This window comes from Sinocyclocheilus rhinocerous, unplaced genomic scaffold, assembly GCF_001515625.1.
Source record: "Sinocyclocheilus rhinocerous isolate Xijiao unplaced genomic scaffold, SAMN03320098_v1.1 scaffold1168, whole genome shotgun sequence".
NCBI classification, from domain to species: domain Eukaryota; kingdom Metazoa; phylum Chordata; class Actinopteri; order Cypriniformes; family Cyprinidae; genus Sinocyclocheilus; species Sinocyclocheilus rhinocerous.
The window spans coordinates 117,088-142,562 of NW_015650373.1; the positions used below are offsets into that span (position 1 = coordinate 117,088).

General features: G+C 39.3%; 1 protein-coding gene across 1 annotated transcript in view; it reads left to right on the forward strand.

Moving 5' to 3' along the window:
- Positions 1-20,966, forward strand: part of LOC107711943 (putative helicase mov-10-B.1) — a 23,839-nt gene extending 2,873 nt beyond the window's left edge. Inside the window, exons 3-22 of the mRNA XM_016517038.1 lie at positions 2,115-2,317; positions 2,516-2,754; positions 2,991-3,240; positions 3,348-3,470; positions 3,618-3,780; positions 4,518-4,672; positions 5,913-6,086; positions 6,199-6,346; positions 6,489-6,656; positions 7,484-7,581; positions 7,663-7,760; positions 7,851-7,949; positions 12,097-12,199; positions 12,969-13,086; positions 14,958-15,149; positions 15,855-15,926; positions 16,032-16,157; positions 16,238-16,326; positions 16,450-16,568; positions 20,460-20,966. Of these exons, the coding sequence (XP_016372524.1) occupies positions 2,115-2,317; positions 2,516-2,754; positions 2,991-3,240; positions 3,348-3,470; positions 3,618-3,780; positions 4,518-4,672; positions 5,913-6,086; positions 6,199-6,346; positions 6,489-6,656; positions 7,484-7,581; positions 7,663-7,760; positions 7,851-7,949; positions 12,097-12,199; positions 12,969-13,086; positions 14,958-15,149; positions 15,855-15,926; positions 16,032-16,157; positions 16,238-16,326; positions 16,450-16,568; positions 20,460-20,521 (2,799 nt within the window). The 3' untranslated portion in view covers positions 20,522-20,966. The remainder of the gene's footprint in view (positions 1-2,114; positions 2,318-2,515; positions 2,755-2,990; positions 3,241-3,347; positions 3,471-3,617; positions 3,781-4,517; positions 4,673-5,912; positions 6,087-6,198; positions 6,347-6,488; positions 6,657-7,483; positions 7,582-7,662; positions 7,761-7,850; positions 7,950-12,096; positions 12,200-12,968; positions 13,087-14,957; positions 15,150-15,854; positions 15,927-16,031; positions 16,158-16,237; positions 16,327-16,449; positions 16,569-20,459) is intronic.
- The last annotated feature ends 4,509 nt before the right edge of the window (positions 20,967-25,475 follow it).

The window sequence follows — 25,475 nt, forward strand, 5'->3', positions numbered from 1 at the left end:
AAGAAGATTTTTTTTTTTTGAAGAATGTTGTTAACCAAACAGTTGCTGGTAGCCAAAGTCAATGGGGGCACTATCCCTTTAACTTCTCTGATAGAATTATTATTCATTAAACAAAATATTCATGACTAACATGAAACTTGGACTAATGGCCTATTGATGAATGGCTGGGTAATGTATAACCCTGCAGTTAAATATGATCATCTAGCCCTGTCATAAATACGGGTTGGTTATATGGCTCAAATAAAATAAAATAAAATAAGGAAGGCCTGCTTGTTTGGGGCAAGTGTGAAACAGTTTCAAGTCAGCTGATGCAACAGTCACTTGCTCTTTCAGGCCAGTTTTTGTCAAAATTGTAAAAATGGCTTGTGGTTGTCTTAAAAGCATTGATAAAAAATCTATATATATTAGCTATACACTGCAAAAAAAATGCTGTAGTTTCTACAGTAAAATGTAACAGAATATTACTGTTCAAACATTTTTCAAGATATAACTGTAATTCGCAATGCATTATGGGTCAAATGAGGTTTTACAGTTGTTAACAGTATATTTCCATGTCAACTGTAATTTTTTTACAAGAAGCAGGTGTTGTCACTGTAGCTCCTGGTTTTTACACTAACTTACTGTAGTGTGGCATTATGGGATTGTGTGCGCTTCATTCAAATCTGAAATCCAGCCGACTGGAGCAGCTCCAGAACGATTAGAGGCTTTATTCATAATTCCTGGTAAATTCACTTAATTTTACTTTAGAAATATATCTTTTTATATTTATTTAAGTTCATGTATAAGCGATATCATGTTACAATAGCCTGCTATCACGACATTTAGACAAGCGGCCTTGGTATGTGCAGTAAGCTGGAAATTGCTATCATAGCATAGTTAGGCTAAATGCTGCATTTTTCTCATTTTGGCAGTTTAATTTTCTTATTGAGAGCATTTAAAGTAGTGTTTACCCAACTTTTAACGTAATGCCCAGTGCGAACGATTGTCATAGTAACTACTATCTGTCGAAATAACTGACGAACAGCAAAATATGTGAAATTTCATTTGTTCATATGTGTTCAACTGTCCCATATTGACGTGACAACTTACTATAATTAGAAACTAACGTTACATGTAAATGTGTGTCTATTGCCACTGTAGTTGTACTGACATTAAAGCTTGTCCGGGACAATTTTTTAGTGAAAGACATCTTTAAATGCCCGATTGGACAAGTTAGCATGATTAAAACTTGGGTGAAAAAAAAAAAAAACGTAGGGAAGCATTGAAACGCGAGACTGATTCTGATTTTATTACATTCAACATCAAAACAAATAACCTTAACTAGGGGGACCATACGTGCCATTTTCCAAGGACGCATCCTGGCCCGGATTTGTTTTGGCTTTGTTTTCCTGTTTTCATGCTTGCTGAAGGTAATGATCGAAAAGTATTACCTTCAGCAAGCACGAAAACAGGAAAACAAAGCCAAATCAAATCCTGGCCAGGACGTGTCCTGGGAAAATGGCACGTTATGGTCACCCTAGTGAAGCCTCTCCTCCATTTTGACATCCATTTAAAAAAACGGACTCTGGTCTCCTTTCCCACGTACTGCCAGACCGGAAGCGTTAGCTTTAGCCGTTACATTTTTTCGGCTAATGGTTGCAGGCTTGCCTTCTAGTGGCTTTGCTAGAAATCAACAGATATGTCTGTGATTGGCTACATTGCACAACGCTGCAAAAACACGTTGTAAAAAGTTACTTTTTACTCTTTCCAGAGCGCAAACACATACGCCCTGGATAGTTTACTAGATCTTCAATTGAGGGTGCTTTTGCTTTCTTTTGAAGGTATTTAGCACCCTCTAGCACCCCCGTAGAACCAGGCCTGGGTTCCAAATTGCACTTGTTATATGTTTCAGTTAGTTGTTTCAGTAGTAATTTTTTTTTTTTAAGTTTAAGTTTTCTATCTAATATTTATATTTTATTTCAGCTTTTATTAATTACCATAAATAAGCAAAAATCTGAAATACTGGAGCAAACAAAAAATCATGACCCTTGAGCCCTGTTATACCCTATGTGTTAGTGTGATGTACACATGCAGATAATGGTCAAAAACTTGTAACCCTATTGTGGAATTTCTAGGTCAGAGTGCAGCACGATCAGTGGTTTAGACCCCGTCGCAGACAGCAAAACCAAGCTACTCCCCCTCTGAGTAATGGTAGCTCACCGCCACCCGCTAGTGCCCAGGTTCCTGACCCACCGTCAGTGCCAGGGCCAGAAGATGGAGTTAGAGGAAGGAGAAAACTGTCCAAAGACCTCCTGCGCAGAATAAACACTACAGAAAAGTGAGCTGGTCTCTCTGTATGATGGGTACAAACCCACCTCTGAAAATACACAGAATGCAAAGAGATACAAAGCGTATCACCTTCATACATTACAGCCTGCTGTCATTTACGATGTAGTATTGCTCTTTGGATTCCTATTTTATGTTTTACAACATCTGATATGAAAACTAGCTCTGTTGATGCTCTTTTCCTTCCCAGGTCTGTGTTTATCGCTGATAAAGGTGGGGTGCAGGTGTCCTCAGAACTGCAGATAGAGGATGGTATGATTCAGCTCTTTGTGGAGAAAGCAGAAATTCATGAACTAAAGCTGTTTGTGGAGAACACGGGTCAGGCGGCCGTGTATTTCACATACTACACTGCTCTTCACTGGATTCAGTATTTCACTCTGGAAGACAGCAGAAGAGTCACACGCAACAATCCACTCCGTCTGGAGCCAAGTGAGTGCAACTGTACATGTGTACAGGAGAAACTGGTGTTGGTGTTGTTTGTAGGTTTAATTTGGTATCATGCTAGTCTCTGACTTTAGTCTCTGATGTATTATAAAAGGAAAATGTTTTTTGGAGCCACTGTGCAGTGCTTAGCGCATGTGCCCTTGACTTGTTGGGTTGTGGTTTTAAGGTGAGTGTCACAGGTTTGAACCCAACCTGTTACTCTCTCTCTCATTTTTTTAAAGGTGAGAAATATGAGGTGACCTTAAGATTCAAAGCAGAACAAATAGGAGTTTATCCAGCCACTCTGGCATTTGAGTTCAAGGAAAACACCCAGCCCGCCACCCATCCTTTCCACATTGTTCGGTTCATTCAGGCAGAATACAGATCTGAGCTTGCAGCTCTGCTGGGTCCCGAAGAACCATTTAGACCTAAGAGGCTTGAGACATATGAACCTGCGAGGTGCAACATAGATGAGGGAGATCCACCTGAGAGGTGAAAGATACACACTCTTTTTAAGAATTACATTTTTTATGTTGTTTTTACCTGTGCTTATATTTGTTCAGAAATTATTTATTTGCATGTTTTTGTCTCATTTGCAGTTCTGCCCGAAACCTTTTGAAGTTTGTGGTGCCACTGGATTACTACACTCGTCCTTCTTACATCTCTGACTTAGCGGAGGTCCTAAAAGGCAACCGTTCTTCCCCGAGGCGCCAGGAACAGAAGTTGGTGGTCTCTAGTTGTGCATAATTGTGCTTTTTCGGTCTTAGCCCTGTTACTGGTCTTTGAATGGTCTAGAATCAGCTCTCTGCATAAACATGTATAGTAGAAGCTATTGTTACTGTTTTCATTGGGCGTTTGGTGGTTTTTAGGTCACTGCTGGAGAGTGATCTGAGTTTTCATAACTATATGGAGCGCTTTGATTTACTGCTGTACCTGGAGGAGGATCAAATGCGTCTGGACATCAAGAGGTATGACAAAAATGATGTGTCCATGGTGAAGGACCATGAGAACAAACGACTACTGGTCTTAGAGGTGAGTGGCAGTGTTTTACTGACTGTTATTTAAAGCATGTGATTGTGGCTGCGTCCGAAAGCTAAAAAATGCTGCCTTCGGAGGATGCATTTCAAGGTAGGAAGGCAACAAAGCACATCCAATTCCAATGTTAGAGATTTTTGAAGGCAACATAGATGTATCCATCACTGCCTTTGATATCCCACGATTCTGTGCATTCAGTTTCATGACAGTTGAGGTACAAAATAATGATGCCATCTGAAAATTGCGGTTGGTGGTCAGTTTGTGTGTAAATGTCAATTTTTGATTGAATTGTTCCACTTCTGATGTAATTTCTAGCAGAAAATTTGTATTGTAGTAATTAAATATTCGCTAAGTTATCACCAAAGCTCTCTCTACTTTGTTGTAGATCATTAAACCATTATGTTGCCTCAGTTTCTGTTGCTTGCAATATCATTGTCTGATATGGCAGAGAGGCAACAAGTCAGCTATGCTTTCGGACGCATACAGAGTATCAAAAGCATAGACACGTGCATGGCTCTTAAAGGGACAGTGCACCAAAAAAATTAAAATTCCGTAATTATTTACTTTAATTAGTGAATCTTCAACTCCGCTAAAGAGGTAGTAAATGTGATACAAAGAAAAAAATTACAGCAATGTCATTTTTGGGTGAACTGTCCCTTTAAGTAGAATGTGCTTTTATATTTGTTGGAAAGAATAAGGTTTGGAGGTCTTATAATGTATTTGTTGTGTTAAAGCTCCCTGGCGTATCAGAGAACAGACCATCAGTCCTGAGGGGAGATCACCTGCTTCTCACCAAGAGTGAGGAGGTCCAACTCTCAACTGTGACCAAATACAAGGGCTACGTCCACAGAGTAGAACTGGATCAGGTCAAACTGGGCTTCTCTAGAGGGTATGAAGTGTGAGGAGTTTAAGACAGGTGTCATTTGAACATCAGAACACTGAAGGAGTATTAAATAAAACAGGGTTGATGTCGTCGATAATCAAAGTCCCAGATACAAGATATAAGAGCTCTATGTACTACAAAAACATAATGTAAAACTTGGGCCAGTGCAAACTATGCTTGACTGGACAGCAAACCTGCAGCTCAGTTTCTCAGTTCACTTGTGAAGAGAGCATTTACATATAAGTCTTAAAGACATAGCAGCAAAAAATCAGCACATGTAATTGATCATTACTTGATGACTAAGAAGTATGTCTCGTTACACTCTTGATTACCATTAATACAAATGTGGCATTTGCTAAAACGTTGCAGCCCAATCAAAGTATTTTAAGCTAAGGAGCACACTAAAAAATTACTGAAGAAGGCTCACTGAAAAGGGTCTGTGGTAGATTTCCCCTACGCACCTGACTTAAGTTAACTTTGGGGCTCCAGTTGATGCTTACAAATTTATCATCTAGCTGCGTCTCCAGTCCACATCGTACGACGTCTCACCACTTATGAACACTATCAGATATAAGATCTTTAGCGTTCAACTAATATGCAGTAACCTGACAGACTCCAGACAGTGCCTTTGAATATGTTTTAATCACGGCTAGGAAGACCTGATACCAATCACAGAGAATCCAACAGTTTATATAGAATAGGTACATGGCAAAGGTAACATCACTCATTACATGATTTTTCTCTAATATGATTGGTTCTTCATATGTGCAATCCAGCAAAAGCACAGTTTCCACAAAAATATTAAGAAGAACTGTTTTCAACATTGATAGAAAGAAATGTTTCTTGAGCAGCAAATCAGCATATTAGAATGATTTTTAAAGGATCATGTGACACTGAAGACTGGAGTAATGACTGCTGAAAATTCAGCTTTATTGTCACAGAAATAAATTACATTATAAAATATATTGAAATAGAAAACAATGTTATTTATATTGTAATAATATTTCACAAGATTACTATTTTTACTGTATTTTTTAACAAATAAATGCAGACTTCTTTCAAAAACATAAAACAATCTTACAGACCCCAAACTTTTGAACAGTAGTGTCAAAGTCAAACATCAAAGGCTTTACATACTTAAGGTTTACAAAAATTATGCCATGTTCATTTGGTTTTATTTTGCATATTTATTTGAAGACCAGATTTAAACTTTGTGTATATGTGTGTCTGTGTTTTATGTCTAAAGGCTGCTTGACGATTTCATAGATAATATGAAATTCCGTGTGGAGTTCACAGTGAATCGTCTCCCATTAAGACTGCAACACAGAGCAGTACACATGGCGGTCCAGCACGAGCTCAGAGATGTGCTGTTCCCTGTGGGCTCAAGGGACGTAACCCCAGCGTCTCCAACTACACTGAGGTCAGTAAGACGCATCTGTACTGAACAAAAGGAAATTTTAGAGAAACTTTATGGAATATTTCAGCGGGATGTGTATGTGTGTGTATGTGTGTGGGGTCGGGGGTATCTACAGGCTCTTTGATCAAAAGCTGGACAATAACCATGAACAGAAAACTGCAGTATGTAACATTGTGGCCGGTACGTCCAAGCCGGCTCCGTACTTGGTGTTTGGACCTCCTGGCACTGGTAAAACTGTCACGATAGTGGAGGCCATCAAACAGGTAAATCTGGTTATCATGCTCAAATAAATATACACCCAACAGACACACCTACATGCAAATCATCTCATTGTGTCTGTATGCAAAATTGAAAAAGCAAAACAGCTATTTTAATTGACTATTTCACTTTCTTTTCATCTCACAGGTGGAGAAGAATATACCTGATGCCTATATCCTAGCTTGTGCTCCATCTAACAGTGCAGCTGATCAACTGTGTGAAAAGTTGATCACTAGTGAACATGTTGATTCACGGAAAATATACAGACTTTATGCTAGTTCACGCAACCCAAAAGTTATCCCTAAAGTCCTAGAGGTTAGTGCTAGTCTGACTTTATTTGTTAATTAAAGGTTTGATTAAATGAACTAAATAAAAAATGGAAGATTTGATGGAAAATATAAAATAGCAATGGTACATTTTACCTTTTTTTTTTTTTTATAAAAACAAAAACATGGACTAAATATAAATATTTAAATAATTAAAAATAAGTCAGCTGTATCACTCAGTTCTGTTTTACTTTTTATGTAATAATTTCTATTATGAAATAGTGTAAGAAACATTGCTAATATTTGAACCATTTGTTCAAAAGGCTAAAGTGAATGCATATTTTAATTTTAATAAAGGGGGAAGTCATGGCCTAATGGTTAGAGAGTCAGACTCGTAACCCAAAGGTTGCGAGTTCGAGTCTCCGGTCCGGCAGGAATTGTAGGTGGGGGGAGTGAATGTACAGCGCTCTCTTCCACCTTCAATACCATGACTGAGGTGCTCTTGAGCAAGGCACGAAACCCCCAACTGCTCCCCGGGCGCCGCAGCATAAATGGCTGCCCACTGCTCCGGGTGTGTGTTCACGGTGTGTGTGTGTTCACTGCTGTGTGTGTGCACTTTGGATGGGTTAAAAATGCAGAGCACTAATTCCTAGATTTCATAGATAATATGAATGGGTAACCATACTTGGCCACATGTCACTTCACTCACTCACTTCACTCAAATTGTAGGCAGAATTTGACATTCTTTTAACTCATTTCTTTTAACTCATTAAAATGTAATGTAAATAGTTTTATGTAAATAGAGAGAGAGAGACGTTTTGAGAATGAGTGTGTAGTTTTTGTTGTTGTCATTGTTGACTGTCTTTTTGTGTTTAGAAAAACAGTAATGTGGAGGGAGACACAATTATTTTCCCACATAAAGAGAATCTAGTGTGCTACAAGATCCTGGTCAGCACTTTGGTCACCGCAGGCAGGTGAAGTCACTCTCTCCCACATACACATCATAGCAGTCAAAAGATAAAGAGTGTTTACTATATGTGTGTGTGTGTTGGTAGGCTGGTCAGTGGGGGTTTTCCTGTGGGTCATTTTTCGCACATCTTTGTGGATGAGGCAGGACATGCTGTGGAGCCAGAGACCGTCATCAGTGTGGCAGGTGGAGTGCTTCATAGAATAACATTGGGAAAACTGTCAGATCTTTTATTTGAAATCAGTCTGTTGTAGCATTTCATCTTTGTGTGCGTAGGACTGCTGAATGCAAAAACTGGACAGCTTGTTTTGGCTGGTGATCCCAAGCAGCTGGGGCCAATCTTGAGATCTCCTTTTGCCATTAAATATGGACTTGGTGAGACGAATAAAGACACACATACCAGGGCTCTCAAGTCTCATGCATTTACCGTGAGACACAGGGGCGGACTGGGACAAAAATTCAGCCCTGGCACTGTAGCCACACCGGCCCACATTACCACACCGACACACGCATTCACTACTTACACTTGTGTACAGATGGTGAAATAATATAAGCAGTACCATATATGTAACAGATATTTAAACATTTAATGTATGTGTCTGGCAAACAATGCTTACTACTTTTTAAAGAGCACACGTTTATAACAAATTTACACATACAGTTTCTCACGCTGAGAAGTAATGGATAACATGTCCCGCTATAGCCTATACAATTAATGAACAATTAAAGTTCATAGCTGTCTCGAGTTATACAAAGTTAAATGCCACCTACCAGCCAATCAGAAATTAGAATGTTGTTGTTTCCGCGTAAATTACGTGACCCCGCTACAAGCACGTTTGTTAATAGGCAACATGGATGCACATTAGTGATGGGAAGTTCGGTTCTTTTCCGCGAACCGGTTCTTTCGGACAGTTCGATTCAATAAACCGGTTGAAAAAACCGGTTCACCGGTTCTTTTACGCTCGACGTAATGACGTCATTGGCGATGACGTAATGGCGTCAAGTCTATCGCGGAGACACACGCATTTCAACCAGTTCACACACTCACACCTTGTATTCTCACGCTGAGAAGTAATGGATAACATGTCCCGCTATAGCCTATACAATTAATGAACAATTAAAGTTCATAGCTGTCTCGAGTTATACAAAGTTAAATGCCACCTACCAGCCAATCAGAAATTAGAATGTTGTTGTTTCCGCGTAAATTACGTGACCCCGCTACAAGCACGTTTGTTAATAGGCAACATGGATGCACATTAGTGATGGGAAGTTCGGTTCTTTTCCGCGAACCGGTTCTTTCGGACAGTTCGATTCAATAAACCGGTTGAAAAAACCGGTTCACCGGTTCTTTTACGCTCGACGTAATGACGTCATTGGCGATGACGTAATGGCGTCAAGTCTATCGCGGGCTTAACACATTCAAATATAAAGTCAGTAATCATAACATCAGTCAATTAAAACATCATTATAATCTGATACGTTTCTTACAATTTGGATTTTTGTATCTAAAGCATCAACACATATACAGGCAGTGATCTGCAAACTAGGATGTTTTACAGTTATGACGTCAATAAATTAGTCTTCATCAGCGCAGAAACTATGCTCCACTTACTATGTATAATCCATTGCGGTTTATTTGTAATTAAGTAAATTTACGTTTCGCCGGATTGGCCCATTATCATTATCCTCGTTTCACCCGCGCTCACGATGGCATCAGTTGTCCGGTTCAGAGTTCAGACACCTGTGGCGGGCGGTGCTGCTGTGCTGTGACAGTCATTACTGTTCGGTTCGGTAGTTCAGATCACACACGCTGTCGCTGAATCACGCATGCGCAGTATCATCAGCTCATCGGTTCTCAAATCGGACGTGTCCGAAAGAAACGGTTCTCGGTTCAGTGTACTGGTGATCCGAAAACCGATGCAACCGATTCTTGACTCGAGAACGAGAACCGTTCTAACCGGCACGCTGCACGCACTCAGTATCAGCTGCTCTACTCGTGTTCATGTTCTATTTACTACAAACTCAATTTGTGAATGTGTCATCGTTAACTATAATTACAGTACAGGTATTTCATAAATCATCCCTTATTCCTATATAACGTAGTCTTAATTATTGTCCAACTTCCCTGACAAACCCCTTTGGCCTATAACCTAACAGAATCTTCAACTGAACAAAGTACACAGATTAGATACATTCATCTTTTTAAAAAAAGTAAAATAAAATATATTTATATTATCACACTTTCTGATGTTTAACAAAATACTTGGATAACATGCTTTTCGTCCTCTTGAAAAATTACACGCATGCGCAGTATCATCAGCTCACCGGTTCTCAAATCGGACGTGTCCGAAAGAAACGGTTCTCGGTTCAGTGTACTGGTGATCCGAAAACCGATGCAACCGGTTCTTGACTCGAGAACGAGAACCGCTCCAGCAGTGGGCGTGTACGTTCGTTATCCGGCTCGCTGCACACATGCTGCTCTGCTCGTGTTCATCTTCAGTTCTCTCTTCACAGCAGTTCAGTCAGTGTACTGTTTGAGTAAATTAATTACTCCTGGATATTGGTTTATTTCGACTCGGAGGGAGTGTCAGCCACGTTAAAAAAGTAAATAACTTAAGTAAATTGTGGATTAATGCTACCTGGAGACGCGAACCGTTTCAAACGATTCAGTCCGATTTGGTGAACTGGTTCAACCGGTTCACTAAGAAGAACCGGTTAAATTGAACGATTCGTTCGCGAACCGGTCATCACTAATGCACATACACAAAGTGGAAGTTGGAAGAGCAAGACCCGATGAATGCTGTAACCCCTTCTTCTTCTTTTAGCATTTTGATGCTAAATTTGTGCTAAATTATTATTGATACAGTCAAAAACTCTTGAACTGTTTTGCAACCAGAAGCTTTAGCTTAGCTTTGGCTACCTGAAACTAAGGAAAGTACTAGAGATTTTATAATAATTGGTAAATCTGATGAAATACAGACAAATTCATCCAAATAAAAAAAATACAAATGTATCAAAAATAAAAATAAATTTGGCCCAAAACGAGCCAACTGAACAGCACTGTTCAATGTACATACTGTACATATACAGTTAGGATTGCAGAACTTGCCCTGAACATGTATGTCAAGTTGTGTGTGTGTGTGTGTGTGTGTGTGAGAGAGAGAGAGAGAGAGAGAGTACACATTTCAGCTTATGAATGTTTTTTTTTTCTGTTGTAAGCAGGGTTTGAAATGAACACCCGCCAACCCGCCAAATGCGGCGGGTAACGCTGTCAAATCACTAGCCAATTTGGCGGGTTACTTTTCGTAAATTATGTTTACTAATTAATTTCTTGAGGAAGTTCATGTAAGCCAAATCTGCACAGATTTAGTGTAAATACTGAACTCGAGACTCATCATGATATATTAAATAAGCCTAATTCCGCAGCATCTGGGCATATCTAGCTTACTTGAACATACCCAGCAATGTAGCTACTGGCCATCGGGAGCAGCGGGACATTCCCGGTGGGCCGATCGCCGAAGCGAGGGAGACCTCATATTAGGCGCTGTTTTTAAATTACAGCCCACGCGAAACTGCAAAAAGCAAGTACTCCAAAAGTGTGAAGCGGCGCTACCCGGTGCATCCGCCAGCCACGCGTTAAAGCAGAGCGGGATCAGTCTCCCGCACAGCGCTGCGCTTCCGCCACGATTTATAAGAGATAAACAGCACAAATCGCTCGATCCATTCAGAAATGACACAGAATTGTGTTATACAGTTGTGTGATATGACAACATTAAAGGTTCTGCCTGAAAACAGATTATGAATGGCCGGTAACTTAAAAATTTAGTAGCCAAATTGGCTGGTGAGTGAAAAAGTTAATTTCAAACCCTGGTTGTAAGTGTTTGTTGCACATTTTGATGCCTAGGAACAGTTTGGCTGTGGACGGAACGCTATCATCCAACATGACGGTGATAATGGCTGGCCCTGAGCCACAGTGCTTTAAGTGGGAGCCTCCTACCCGTCATCAAGGCATCCAAATGTGAAACACAAAACACGATTCATAAGCTGAAATGTGTACTCTCTCTCTCTCTCACACACACACACACACACACAAAGCTTGACATACATGCTCTGGGCAAGTTCTGCAATCCTACTATATGTGTACAGTATGTACTGTACATTAAACACTTCTGTTCAGTTGGTTAATTTGGGGCCAAATTTTTTTATTTTTTATACATTTGTATTTTTGTAGTATATAAAACATTGTATTTTATTTGGATGAATTTGTCTGTCTTTTATCAGATTTACCAATTGTTATCATTTGTAATTGTGCTGGTCAATTATGAAGAATAGGTCAAATTGAACTATTAGCAAAAACTTGAGAGAATTGGGCGGGGCCGAGGGGCCACTGCTGCAAATATTTGAGTGGCTCCTCCCCTAACAGATGTAATCTCACTCCAAACTTTTGATTTAACTTGAGAGCCCTGCACATACAGTACACACTCGATTCATGTTGTAATTTGCATTGTAAATGTGTTTGTAGGACTTTCCTTGCTAGAGAGACTGATGACACAGAATGAACTTTACCAGAAAGGCACTACAGAATACGACAGCCGTTATGTAACCAAACTGCTGCAGAACTACAGGTAAAGTCTGAATAATCCAAAGACCTCATCTGCAAAACTACAAATTGACTAGTTGTCTGACCAGCTTGTTGACTAGCTGCTCTTAAAGAAGCTCTGAATAGGGTCTAAGTGAGGGGGGAAAAAAACACCTGATGGAGTGCAAAGTTCTCAAGGCTGAACAAAACTATTTTTAACTTGTCAGGGTAAAATTTCTGATACATGTAAAGAAAGTTTACGAGACGTATAGAGGAGGATCAAAAATTTGTAGACCTTTGTGTGGAGGGAGTGCAGATGGTTATGGTTGAGGAACAAATACCAGCTAGAGCCATTTGTCTTTTTGATTTAGTAGTTTTGACTTGTAGCCAGGAGCCAGTTAGAGTAGAAAAGAGCCATAGCCCATTATAAAGAAGTAAACAAATAACCTTGAACATAAATTTGACTCCTGGCCATGAATGAACATGGGAACCAGAGGAAGCTGGTGTTTGTCTGGGGTTTTGCTGTGCAGAAAAAGGCAGAGGACAAGATGCCATATGAAAAGTTTGGGAAAGCGCCAGTCTGAGTAAAATAGATTGGGATAGGCCCAATCTGAAATAAGTGTTCAGAATACCTAATCATGTATCCTAAATCAGATGTATGATTTCTACCACAAAACTGACACAAATGCTTCTTTCTTTGATATTTTGTTTGAAAATTTTAAATGTCTGAATCCGTTTTAGCACCACTGTAATAAAGTCTGTGTTCTAATCTGTGTTTCTAATTCCCATTTTTCATTCTCTCTTTGTCTCTCCAGGTCTCATCCATCCATTCTGAAGATTCCTAATGAGTTGTTCTATGATGGGGAGTTGGTGGCATGTGCAGATAAGATCATCTCCTGCCAGTACTGCACCTGGGAGCACCTGCCAAAAAGTGTAAGAGACATCCCAGACACAAAAACCTGATAAAAAAGCAGTTCAGGAATGTCAAGACAACGCATTTTGTTGTAAAGTTGCTTATTGCCAGTTTTCTCAAAATTTGGTACACATACTTATTTTCACATGGTGTTCAAATATATCCATTTTGGTAAATAGATTTGACATTAGCCACTGAAATTTGATTGCCTATTGGTGCACATTTTTTTAAATATAGTTGATTATAAGATATGTGACTGTCCCAATAGCCACATTTGCGGTGTTGCACTTGTCAGTGTACTTACATGATGTATTTTCTGTATTTGGCCCAAGTGTTCAAGTAGGCATGTAGACTGCAAATGTGTGTATTACTTTTGACTATCCGATAGAACACACTTACAACATTGCTTTAATTACACATTTTGTTTTTCAATACTTTGCACTTTAAAATAAACTTTTCTGTTCAGTAGTCCATATGTAACAGACGAGACAATTTAGTAACTGCGATGCTTCTAATTAACTGATAAAAAGCAGTTGCGAATGTTTTAAAAATACACATACTCATCTCAGCACCAATAAAATGCACACCACTTCATATTTTATTACCAAAATTATATGCAATATCTAATTAATTTAATTTAAACTGTAAAGTTTTCTGCAACATCACACAATTTTGGGACACGAGTACCTGAACACGATGCATGTTGGGATACACTTAGCAGGGTTTCTGCGGTCCTTAAAAAAATCTTACATTTGGTTTGATCAAATTGAAGGCCATAAACAGTCTTAAACAGTATAACAAAAGTCTTAATTATTTTAAGAGGTCTTAAATTTAGGGACGGAAGTCACCACGGAATAGTTATTTGATTATTAAACATCAAAAGGCTATGATTCAATTATGTGAACGCTGCACGTTTCAAAATGTTGCGCTGTTACATATTGTACAGGATTGCGGTTTCAGAGAAGTTCGCAATCAGTGAATACGATTGCTTATCAATTAAATTTTGGTAATGTTGGAATTTCTTCCAAAAATTGTCTCGCATCCCATAGTGTTTACTGTCTAACATTAATGCACATTACACAATACAATACACACACAAAAAAAAGTATGTTAATACACATCCATCTGCAGTGCAAATACTTAAGTCCCTTCCATTCCTCAGAATCTTACTTAGACCCCCAATTCTGATTAATTAATTTTACTGACTGATGAACAAAAGATTTCCGTAATCTGTTCATTCTAGCATATGGTACTCTCAGTGCATATGGTACTTATCACGCACCATTGATAAACTGACAATGTTTACGTTATGGTTTTTATATTATGTTGTAGATTGTTGTAAGAGTGTGTGTTTTATGTCTCATCTTTTTAAATGAGCAGCTGAAAGTAGTAAAGCATAGACATTTCAAAATAGGATTGTATGAGTTTGTTCTGTAACGGCATGCAATATTTATTTTATTTGTGCAGGTCTTAAAAAGTCTCTGATTTAAAAAAAAAATCTGATTTTAAAAACTCTGCAGAAAACCTGATTAGCTTACCGCTCCCATTCACTTTTTAACATGTAGTCCACCTCCTCCTCATGGGTTATCCGGCCACACATGCCCGTACAAACACACAAGTCATTAGTGTAAGAAATGTGAAGGACAGAAACTGAGATAACTGCCTTCTTGAACTTGGTTGTATTTCATGGCTACATTTGGTGCTTAAGGATGTCAGATTTTTTCATTAGCCAGTTTCCACTTGTGCTTTGAAATGCTGATGCTACTATTTATGTTTAGAAAGTTCAACACAGATAAGACCTCTTATTGATCATGTTGTTGGTTTTCACTGATAATTATAGTATACCTTCTGCAGATGTCACATTGTGCTCTGGTCTGTGCTGTATTTTCAGGGATTTCCTGTGATTTTCCATGGAGTGATTGGAAAGGATGAGAGAGAGTCAAACAGCCCCTCCTTTTTCAACACTTCTGAAATTGATATCATGATAGACTACCTGAAGAAGCTCCTACTGACACAGGCCAAGAAGGGCATTGCAAAAATCTCCCCCAAAGAGATTGGCATTATCGCCCCCTATAGGAAACAGGTGAAAATACCTTTTCAACAGCTCAGCGGCAGCAAACCTGATGCATAGTATACTGCACACACAATGCAATTAGTAGCCTATCGAGTAAATCCTCAAGAAAATTTGTTTGCAGAGAGTTACGCTACCATTCCAAAATTTGGGGTTGGAAAGATTTTCTTTAAATGTATATTCTAAAATGTAATGATGACAAAGCTGAATTTTCAGCATCCATTACTCCAGTCTTCCTTCAGAAATTATTCTAATATGCTAATGTGTTGCTCAAGTCACAATTGAAAACATTTATGCTGCATAATATTTTTTGTGTGGAACATGAGGCTTTTTTCAAGATTCTGATGAATAGAAAGTTCAAATGCATGTATTTGAAATAGCAAAATTTTGTAACATAATAAATGTCTTTACTGTACTTTTGATCAATTTAATGTGTCCTTGCTGAATAAAAGTATCAATTTCTTAAAGTACAAACTCCAAACATTTTAAACAGTAGTGTAAATCCATGAAATATTCTGTACTTGTTACTTTTGGACCGTCCGAAAAATCTACACACATTTTCTACTGTTTTCTACTGTTTGTTCTGTGCACAACCTTTCACATAGACTGCTGGCCGTTATTAAAAAAAAATACATCATTTTCTTTAAGGTGAATTTTTTCTCATAATTTTCACTCTGCTTTTATTTTTTATTGTACATATCTGTTTTATTTTTATAGGTGGAGAAAATCAGGAAGGCCATCAAGATGCACAGGGAGCTTAAATCCTGTTCGGGCATTGAGGAGCTGAAGGTCAGCATGAGTCTGTGCCGTGCGGACACTCCTACACTCTGTTATCAGTTCTTATCCTTGTCAGGACACGTGAGCAAAAACATGACTGCTGTACGTGTTGTGTAGGTTGGTTCTGTGGAGGAGTTTCAAGGCCAGGAGAGGAAAGTGATCATTGTGTCAACTGTTCGCAGTGACAAGAAACACATAATTTTGGATGAAACATTCAGCATTGGGTTTCTGAAGAATGAGAAGGTAGTGTCTAACACATGACAATACACCAAACAGAAGTCTACAAAACAAAGTTGTTTCACCTCTTGCTTTCTTTTCTCCAGAGATTCAATGTGGCAGTGACGAGAGCAAAATCCCTGCTCATCATGGTGGGAAACCCCATCATTCTACAGACAGACGCAAACTGGGGCAGGTATATAAACTTCCAACTAACACATGCATAAAATACTCTTTATATGATTTCAGGACATGGTGTGAGTTGATATTGCGAGCTGATTTATTTATTTTTTTACCTTGTTGATCTATGTGTTTGTAGGTTTATTAATTACTGCATTGAGAAGGGAGGTTATACTGGATATGATATTTCCAATTTGGAGGAAACAGAGGTGGTTGTTGAGCGCCTGCTTGCTCTAAACATCCATGAGGAGACCATAGGTAAGGCATGGCTTTAATAAAAGTACGGTCACACTAGACTTTGTACTTCATTTGCTTCCATTAATGCGGAATAGGAAATGCAAGCTTAAGGTAGGCTTTCGCTGAAGTTCAAATGTAGTGAACGCTGATCTGCGAATTTGCATAAAGAAATATATTTGAAAACTTTGAATATACTTTATTCATAATTGATTATTTAATAAAAGTGGCCCAAGAGCGTGACATCACATCCTGTTTCCCATGTTTGTTTGGTGTGAGCCTAGAGTGATGACCGCACATTCATAATTAATCATTTACTGGCAGGTTATACAAATACACTACCATTTAAAAGTTTGGGGTGAGTGTTTTTTTTAAGAAATTAATATTTTTATTTAATCCAAATGAATTTGTTCAAAAGAGACAGTAGAGATATTTATGTTACAGAAGTTTTCTGTTTCAAATAAATGCTGTTCTTTTGAGCTTTCTATTCATCAAAGTATTCTGAAAAAAAATGTATCAGGGTTTCCACTAAATTATTAAGCAGCACAACTGTTTTCAAAATGGATAATAATAAGAAATTTTTCTTGTGCACCAAATAAGCATATTAGGATGATTTCTGAAGGATCACATGACACTGAAGACTGGAGTGTTGACTCTCAGCTTTGCAATCACAGGAATAATTAAATTTTTAAACTGTTATTTTAAATGGTAATATTATTTTACAATATTACTGTTTTTATGGTATTTTGATCAAATAAATTCAGCCTTAGAGAGCATAAGAGACTTTTCTCAAAAAAATCTTACTGACCCCAAACTCTTAAACGGTAGTGTATTTCGACCTACACAATGGTACACCTGTTCCCTTTCGAACGGTCTCTCCCGTTGCGTTGACACACTTATGGGGAAACTCCTGTTTACTCTGATACTGAAGCCTGATTTGTTTACGTTCGTGTAGCTGCAGGAACCAATGCCGCTTCATCCCGCAATTAAAGGGAGGACCGACCTCTATATAAGTCGTCTCTGAGCACCATATCGTCAGGATTTTGCTCCTTCAGTGGCAAAGATCATCTCCTCGCTGACTCTGCAAGCAAGAAGCCAAAGAAGGAAGAAGCTGTGAGCGGCTTGAGTTCCTTCGGTGCATCTGAGGAGGAAGCCGCCTTTGATGACTCCATGTCATGGCTTTGGATGCTGAAGAGTGGGCGTGTTCCGGCGAAGACTCCGAAACCCCGCCTCTGACTCAGACAACACGACCCAGCGTGGACAGTTAGCTGATCCACATTCTATCTAAGGCTGTGGAGGACGAGTGACGAGTGCTACCTAAAAGGGCGCCGTCAACATTCCTCCCACCAATGGCCCGCTCCTTTCCTGCCGGCAGTTCATGAGGAACTCACCAGGACATGGCATGCCCCCTACTCGGCCCGTGTTATACCCTCTACTTCCACCATTCTCACCACTGTTGATGGCGCTGTTGAAGGCCATGGCAAATTTGGTGGTGCTGTGATCAGGGACGCTGACAAGGTTGTCTTCCTAGACTCGCCAGTCTCTCTCAAGAAACTGTTTGGCCCTGCCGTGGATGGGTTTGCTGAGCGGTTTACAGCGGCACAGAAGTCATAGCACTTCAATGCTCCAGCCTGGGCTTCAGCAGCGCCCTCAGACAGCGAAACGCTACCTTTTTTCAAAACGCCAAGGTCCCCGACCCAGAGTGACATTGGACTCTGAACCTCAGAAGCTGTCCTGATCCAAACGCAGAGAGGAAGAAGAGGGGGTCAGTTCTTGCCGAGGCCACACTCGCTCTCCATCTCTCCACTTAACACTGAGCGATGGAAGCTCCATTCAACCTGGGCCCATCCTTCTCATTCAGTGTGCACCCAAGCAAAATACTGCTGTGATAGCGGACCCACATACTCAAAAGAGCATTTCTCCTCTCCTCATTACCATGAATGTTAGTTCCTCGCCCCCTTACGGTACACTTCTATTAAAAAAACTAGAATCACTTGCTATCCGGCTTCAGGCTTGGAAAGTTATCCCAAATGTGTCAAGTTGGGTTCTAAAAACCATAGAACGAGGTTACTCACTCCAGTTCGCTCACAGGCCACCTCACTTCAGAGATGTTATTCAAACTTCGGTACAGGACAACGATACTTATGTTCTCTGGTCCGAAGTACAAACACTGCTTGCAAAAGGAGCCGGCGAAATGGTTCCTCTAGCGAACAGTGAGTCAGGTTTTTACAGCCGCTATTTTTCCGTTCCCAAGAAAGATGGCGGGTTCAGACCCAATCTCGATCTCAGACATCTGAACCGCTTGCTTATGAGATGGCTGTTCAAGATGTTAACTTTGAAACAGATCCTCGCACAAGTATGTCCTGAGGACTGGCTTCTGTCAGTGACCATCACAGACCATTCTTGAGATTCGCATTCGAGAGCGTGGCCTATCAGTATACAGTCTCTTAGATATAGATGCGGCTCTTTCCTCTCTGAGACAGATGGGAATCCACATTTTGAACTACCTCTATGATTGGCTAGTTTTAGCCAGGTTTAGAACGGGAACTCATTGTTCACAGGTTGCTGCTGCTCAGCCACCAGAAGCACCTTGGGTTGAAAATCTATTTAGCCAAGAGCTCTTTGTCTCCCAGCCAGCGAGTGGTCTTTCTGGGGACAGTTATCGATTCTGCCCAAATGCGAGCATGGATTACGCCGAATGCTCCCTGACTATTCAGTAACTGGCGGCGTTATTCAAATTAGGGACTTTCTATAGGATGCTAGACCTCATGTTGGCCGCTTCCTCTGTAATTCCTCTGCACCTGCTCAACATGTGGCCCCTTCAGTACTGGCTCAAAGCCCATGTTCCGTCCCACGCTTGGTGCCTGGGACGTTTTCATCTCAGGGTAACCTACCGCTGCATCAGAGCCGTGACCTCTTGGAAAACTTCTCACCTGTTTCAAACAGGCGTCCCATTGGGACTGACCTCCAGAAGGAAGGTAGTCATGACAGATGCCTCACACTCAGGTTGGGGAGCTCTACACATGAACTGTCACTCAGAGCAGTTCATGTGCCCGGCAGACATGCTGTCCAGGGACATGGAAGCTCTAGGGGACTGTAGGCTACATCCCCAAATGGTTTAAATGATTTGGTCTGTCTTCAGGAGGGCAGCGGTGGACCTCTTGGCCTCAGAAGACAACTTTCACTGCCTATTTTTTTTTTTTCAAGACAGCGAGATGCCCTGGCCCACGATTAGCCCAGTGCTCGCCTGTATGCCTTCCCCCCGGTTGCTCTGCTTCCTCAGGTCATCAGTCGGTTCAGGGAAGTCAGATGCTCAGTCCTTCTGGTGGCCCCACTCTGGAGGAATCCGATGTGGCTCCCCGAGTTGATTCAGCATCGGCAGCCCCCTGGCTGATACCACTGAGGGAGGACCTTCTCTTGCAAGCGAAGGGCATAATTTGGCAACGGGAGAGACTGGTCGAAAGGGAATTGCTCCGGTTACTAACTGGTACTACTTACTGGTACTCTGCTTCCCAGAGATAAGGGAACGAGTGTTGTGTAGGATGCAGTGCTATAAGGCTGCGCGTGAATCGATGACTGTCGCTTCAGTCGAAAGATTCTGATGAAATGGTGCTCAGAGCCGACTTATGTAGAGGTCGGCTCCTCCCCTTTTGGTGGGTTGAAGCGCCATTGGTTTGTGCAGCTACTAGAATATGAATAAATCAAGCTTCAGTATCAGAGTAAACAGGAGTTTCCTCATAAGTGTTTGAAAGCAACGCTCATTCCCTTATCTCAGGGAACCATGGTTATGTTAGTAACCGGAATTTTTTGTTTATATTGGCACTTTTTAATGACAATTTCTGTGCTTTTTTTTTCTTTGGGATTTAAAATAAATCATAAACCAAGTGCTAACTGTCATGTTCTTTCTCATCCTAGTGAAAACAGAGGAGAGTGTGGTCCAGCAATATCTGAATCCTGAGTGGAGACATGACCATTAAATGAAGTGCTATTATTAAAGCGCCTCCTAGTCAGGCCCCTCTCATTAGCATAACCACACCCCTTTTCCCTTCCCCTTGCTAAAGTTAGAATGGGAAAGTCTTAATGAACTTAGAAGTTTAATTTTAAATCTAAAACTGCACTATGATATATAAACATTGTATTAAACTAAAGGAGTAAGTTTTTTGGAAATCAGTGCTACATGACTAGAGAAAACAGAGAAAAAGAGCTGGTTGAAAATCTACAATCTATTCTCAGGGCTTTGCATGCAATGTTGCCTATATTGAATGAAAAGATTTTATAAGATATTTTAAAGAAAATGCATTAATCTGTACCATAGACATTATGAAACACATGGTTGATAATTAATTGATTACTGCACTGAAATAAGTGCCTTATTTTATAAAATTATCAAGCAACACAGGAATGTTAATTTAATAATGCTTATTCATGGTGGTAATGGTTTTGTTTGTTTTCCCACTGGTTTGTTTAGAAATTGCAAATGGAGTTGGAGGTTTACATCAGTGCATTGTCAATCACATCATTTAAAAAAAGTGTACTTAATTTCAAAGACTTTTGGCTGAAGTAAATACAATATTGTAAAATGAAGGATGTTAAATCACAAGTCAATGCAAAATTTGGATTAAGGAATTAGTTACAGGGCTGTGCAGAGACGTTTGGAGAGGCAGGTGCTCAAAGTATAAAAGGGGCACATGGAACAAGGCTTTAAATTGGGCTATGCTCAAAATATCAATACAGCAAAATACTGTGGCACATTCCTTGCTGATACGCGTATCGATACGGATGCTTCTATATTGATACAGCAGCAAATGCTGTGACGCAGTTTGAAAAAAGAAACACAGAACAGAAAATACCATTTTAAGTTTAAAAGGTCCACAAAGCATTCTTGGAGTTTTGCTAAAAATTTGAGGAATTTTTTACATCATGTATTTTTAAGGCTTTCAACTGGCTGTTAACTCAGGATATTAATTATTACGGTATGTTTCTAAAGAATAGTGGGAAATCATGAGATGAAGAAATATTTTTTTTTTTTTGCACCTCAACTCTGGAATTAGAAACTGGATTGTATGATATTATTATTGTTGTTGTTGTTATATTATTATTATTATTATTATGAGTTTACAGGGCATGGTGGCTTTAGTGTTGTAAACACTACTGTTGATGTTGTAGGAAAAAAAATCTGTCATAGATAAAATAGAATTCTATTCTAATCCTGTTCTGAATTTATTCTTTTTTTTATGATAATGATAATAAAAACAGGATTGAAAAGTATAATTCGGAGGATGAGAAAATCAGTATAGGCTAAGCCTGTTTTACCAGTGTTGTGATAATTATTTTTAAGGCACTCTACGTTTTTAAAATAAATACTGTAATAATAATAGTTCAAAGTAGACCCCTCGACGCCCGTTAAAGTTTTCCCAATCAAACAGCAAGGACAAAGAGATCAGGCACCTTTGTTTATATTGCTGTTTATAGAAATACGTTAGCTGCATTTTTAATATTTAATATTTAATTTTAATAAAATGTAAATTCTTCCCCCGCACTTTATTCGGGCAGATGTGTTCACGTAGTGGCTTTCATGGGCAAGTGTAAATTAACCTGGATTGAAATTCAAAGAGACAGGGTAGTCTATTCATGACCTGACGTTTTATTCGTATCCAAAATAAGGCGACGTGAACATCATGGAGCGCTAAACACTCGCCTGCAGAGTATGTAACAAAGTAAAGGAGATTTATTACTAAATAATTCATAAGTTCTATCCTGCAAATCGCTTACGTGAAGAAATTCAAAAGAGATATGTCCTCCTTTTTGTGATGACTCTGTTGAAACTGTTGTTCATCTCTTTTGGAATTGTCCATTTACAAATACATTTTGGCAAGATGTTTTAGGTTTCGGAGTAAAATTTATAATGAATGTCCTGTTTTGGAAAGACGTAGTGCTGGGTTTTACTGAGTATGAACAGTCTAATAAAAAACTGTTTATGTAGTGAATCTGATTTTGCTGATTCCACATTCACAGATGCAAATAAACAAACTCCAGACCTCTCTTTTTTGTTTTCATGAAAGAATTTAACCAATACCTTTCATTGATCCAATTGTCTAAGAACAAAAAAAGCTTTAAAAACGTAATCTGTTTATACTTCTTTTCCCATTTTTAATGGAATGTAAGTCTTTTTTTTCAGTTTGTAATGTAGGCTATTAAACAACCCCCTTTTTTTTTTTTTTTTACTTTTGTTGTCATTTTTATTTGTTGATATTTGTACTGTTTGTATACTGTTTTTAAGCATTAATTAAATATATATAAACAACAGCTGTGCATGCTCTCTCCACATCGTTCTTGTAAAATAATAATAATTTAATAATAAAAGTATACAAGCACTAGGGGTGTATAACGGTTCACTCGTTTTCTCGATGCATCGATTACAAACCCTGACGATGCAATGCATCGATCTTGAAACATGGATTTTTGAATCGTGAATCGCCGATTTCGGACAGTAATTGATTTAAAACGCTAAGAATCAAATTAAGACTTGATTTTATTCACTGGGAATTAACAGGACCATGAAAAACATGGGTGTTTCATACCAGGATGGGCTGAATTAAATTTATTACATCAACTAGCAATGAACTATTGACAAGATTTTAGTAAGGCTGCAATACCTACAAGAGCTCACTTTAAATAATAGTCATGATGTATTTATTCAAACAAATGAGGGAAAAATACATGTCTAATAAAATATACAAGATAGAATACAGTGACTTGGATGACTGAGAATCCCCATAGACATACTAACAGCAGAGCTAAACATCCATTAAGGATGAGCCCAATGAAACCCAGTAATACAAGAGCAGTCAGGACAGGTCAGGATCTCTGCAATTATTTCACAAGTAATCTGCTAAGTACAGGCCACCTAGACCAAAGATGAGCGTGACCATGGCACTGTTTGCTGCTGTGCTGCGAAGGCAACAGTGACGTGCCATGCTTGGTATAGGAGTGAGCCTTTTTACATGAGCGTGCGAAGAGTAAACCAACCTTGATGGCGGTGGATACAGTGAGAGTTATAAGAGGAAAAAGAAGTGCTTGACCCTCACACGAATACATTACTCACATCAATCACACATACACAACATCTCTTGTTCTCACGTTAAGTCAACCAAACACCTGTCCTTCCAGTGTTATCTGATTCTACAAAGCAGTTCTCTCTATCTCGCTCTCTCTCTATATATATACTGTATATATCTGCAATATAGTCTGAGATAAAGCATTGCCATCCTATCAACGAAACAGTTTCTCCGAAACACCACAATGGGAATCTAATAACAGATATATTATTATTATTATTATTATGTAAAATAAATCTTTAGTGTGTAAGAAAAAATATATGATAATTTTTCCCAAATGTATGTTATAAGCGACCCAAACTTTGGTTTTATTTCGATTAATCGAGCTGTTCTACTTGTAAATGTTTTGATTGAGGCCTGAATGGGAAGATTTGCTTTATTTTGTATGATCAGGTGGTTCGCAGGCCTTCCTGTAGTTTAGAATGATCAAGAGCAAACACATATACACACACTAGGGGTGTCTCAGGCGTAAATAGTGGACCGCGTGAAGGAGAGTTGCGAGGCACGAACACTGTTTAAGGTCTCCATTAATTCGTGCTTGTAGTAATTTAATATGTATATATTTTGAAAGCATTGAATCGCTATAGAAATAGCGATTCATTCGATTCTTAGCTTTTAAATCGATTTCTGTCCGAAATCGACTATTCACGATTAAAAAATCCATGTTTCAAGATCGATGCATTGCATCGTCAGGGTTTGTAATCGATGCATCGAGAAAACGAGTGAATCGTTACACCCGCTAAATTAAGGTGAACGTGAGGGTTCGTCCCAGAGCCGGAGGAGATCCTCAGGTGAAAGGTCGTTATGTGCATCATTTTATTTACTGCTAAATTATTATGCATTCATTCTTTAAATTTTACTAATAGTTGGGCAGGCCCTCACAAAAGGGCGTTTAATTACAAAAAAGATCTTTAGAGGGTGAATCTTTAGAGAGTGAATGACCATCGTTGAACTAGACCATGTATTTCATTGATATGATTTACTCACTTTCAATAAAAAACAAACCATGTTGCCAGTCCTAATAAGTTTAGAAGAAACCCTTTATAAAGGCATCACGTGACACCTAAGCTAATAATCAGTGTTGCTAGATTGGGCGGGCGGTTTAGAATTGTGCGCCAATAATGGCGTAAAAAAATGGTTTGGGCGGGTGCACAAGATTTGGGCTGGTTTGGGGTCAGTCTGGCAGTTTTCAAACATCTAATCTGTATAACCTAATTGGTTAAAAAAACAAACCCCAAGTGTACATGTACTGCATCCAATCAGTCACCATGATGTAAACACGCGCGTCCACTGCAGAGTCAGCTGGTGCTGGTGCTGGTGCTGGTGCTGGTGCTGGTGTCGCCCACCGCAATTTTAGCCAGTCACGAGGGATCAGCACACAGACGTGATGATTCATGAGTGACGGGTGTTAAGCGCGATAAGGGATCAGATTTTAAATGTATAGCAGCTGTATATTCAAGCGAGCACAATGCCAGAGTGACCTTAATAAACATAAATTACACGGTAAAGAGTCTGGTGGTCGATTGCTGTGCAAAGTTCTGTATTATGTTCTACAATGTACTTCACGAAAGACGTGCTGAAGTTCTGTCAGAAGTTGAAGTGCAGCACGAAGGTAAGCCATTACTGTTTTAATTTTTTGTTATCGGATTATCGTACAGTGAATGACAGTTTTGATGGTCATGGTGTGTGCAAAATACCTGCTAATTACGTTGCTTCTGATCTGATCACTTAGCCTACTGTGCACTTTTTCCATTTAAATTGGCTTATTCTGATTCTGAATCAGAATTATTCTGATTGTTGGCAAATGATGCAT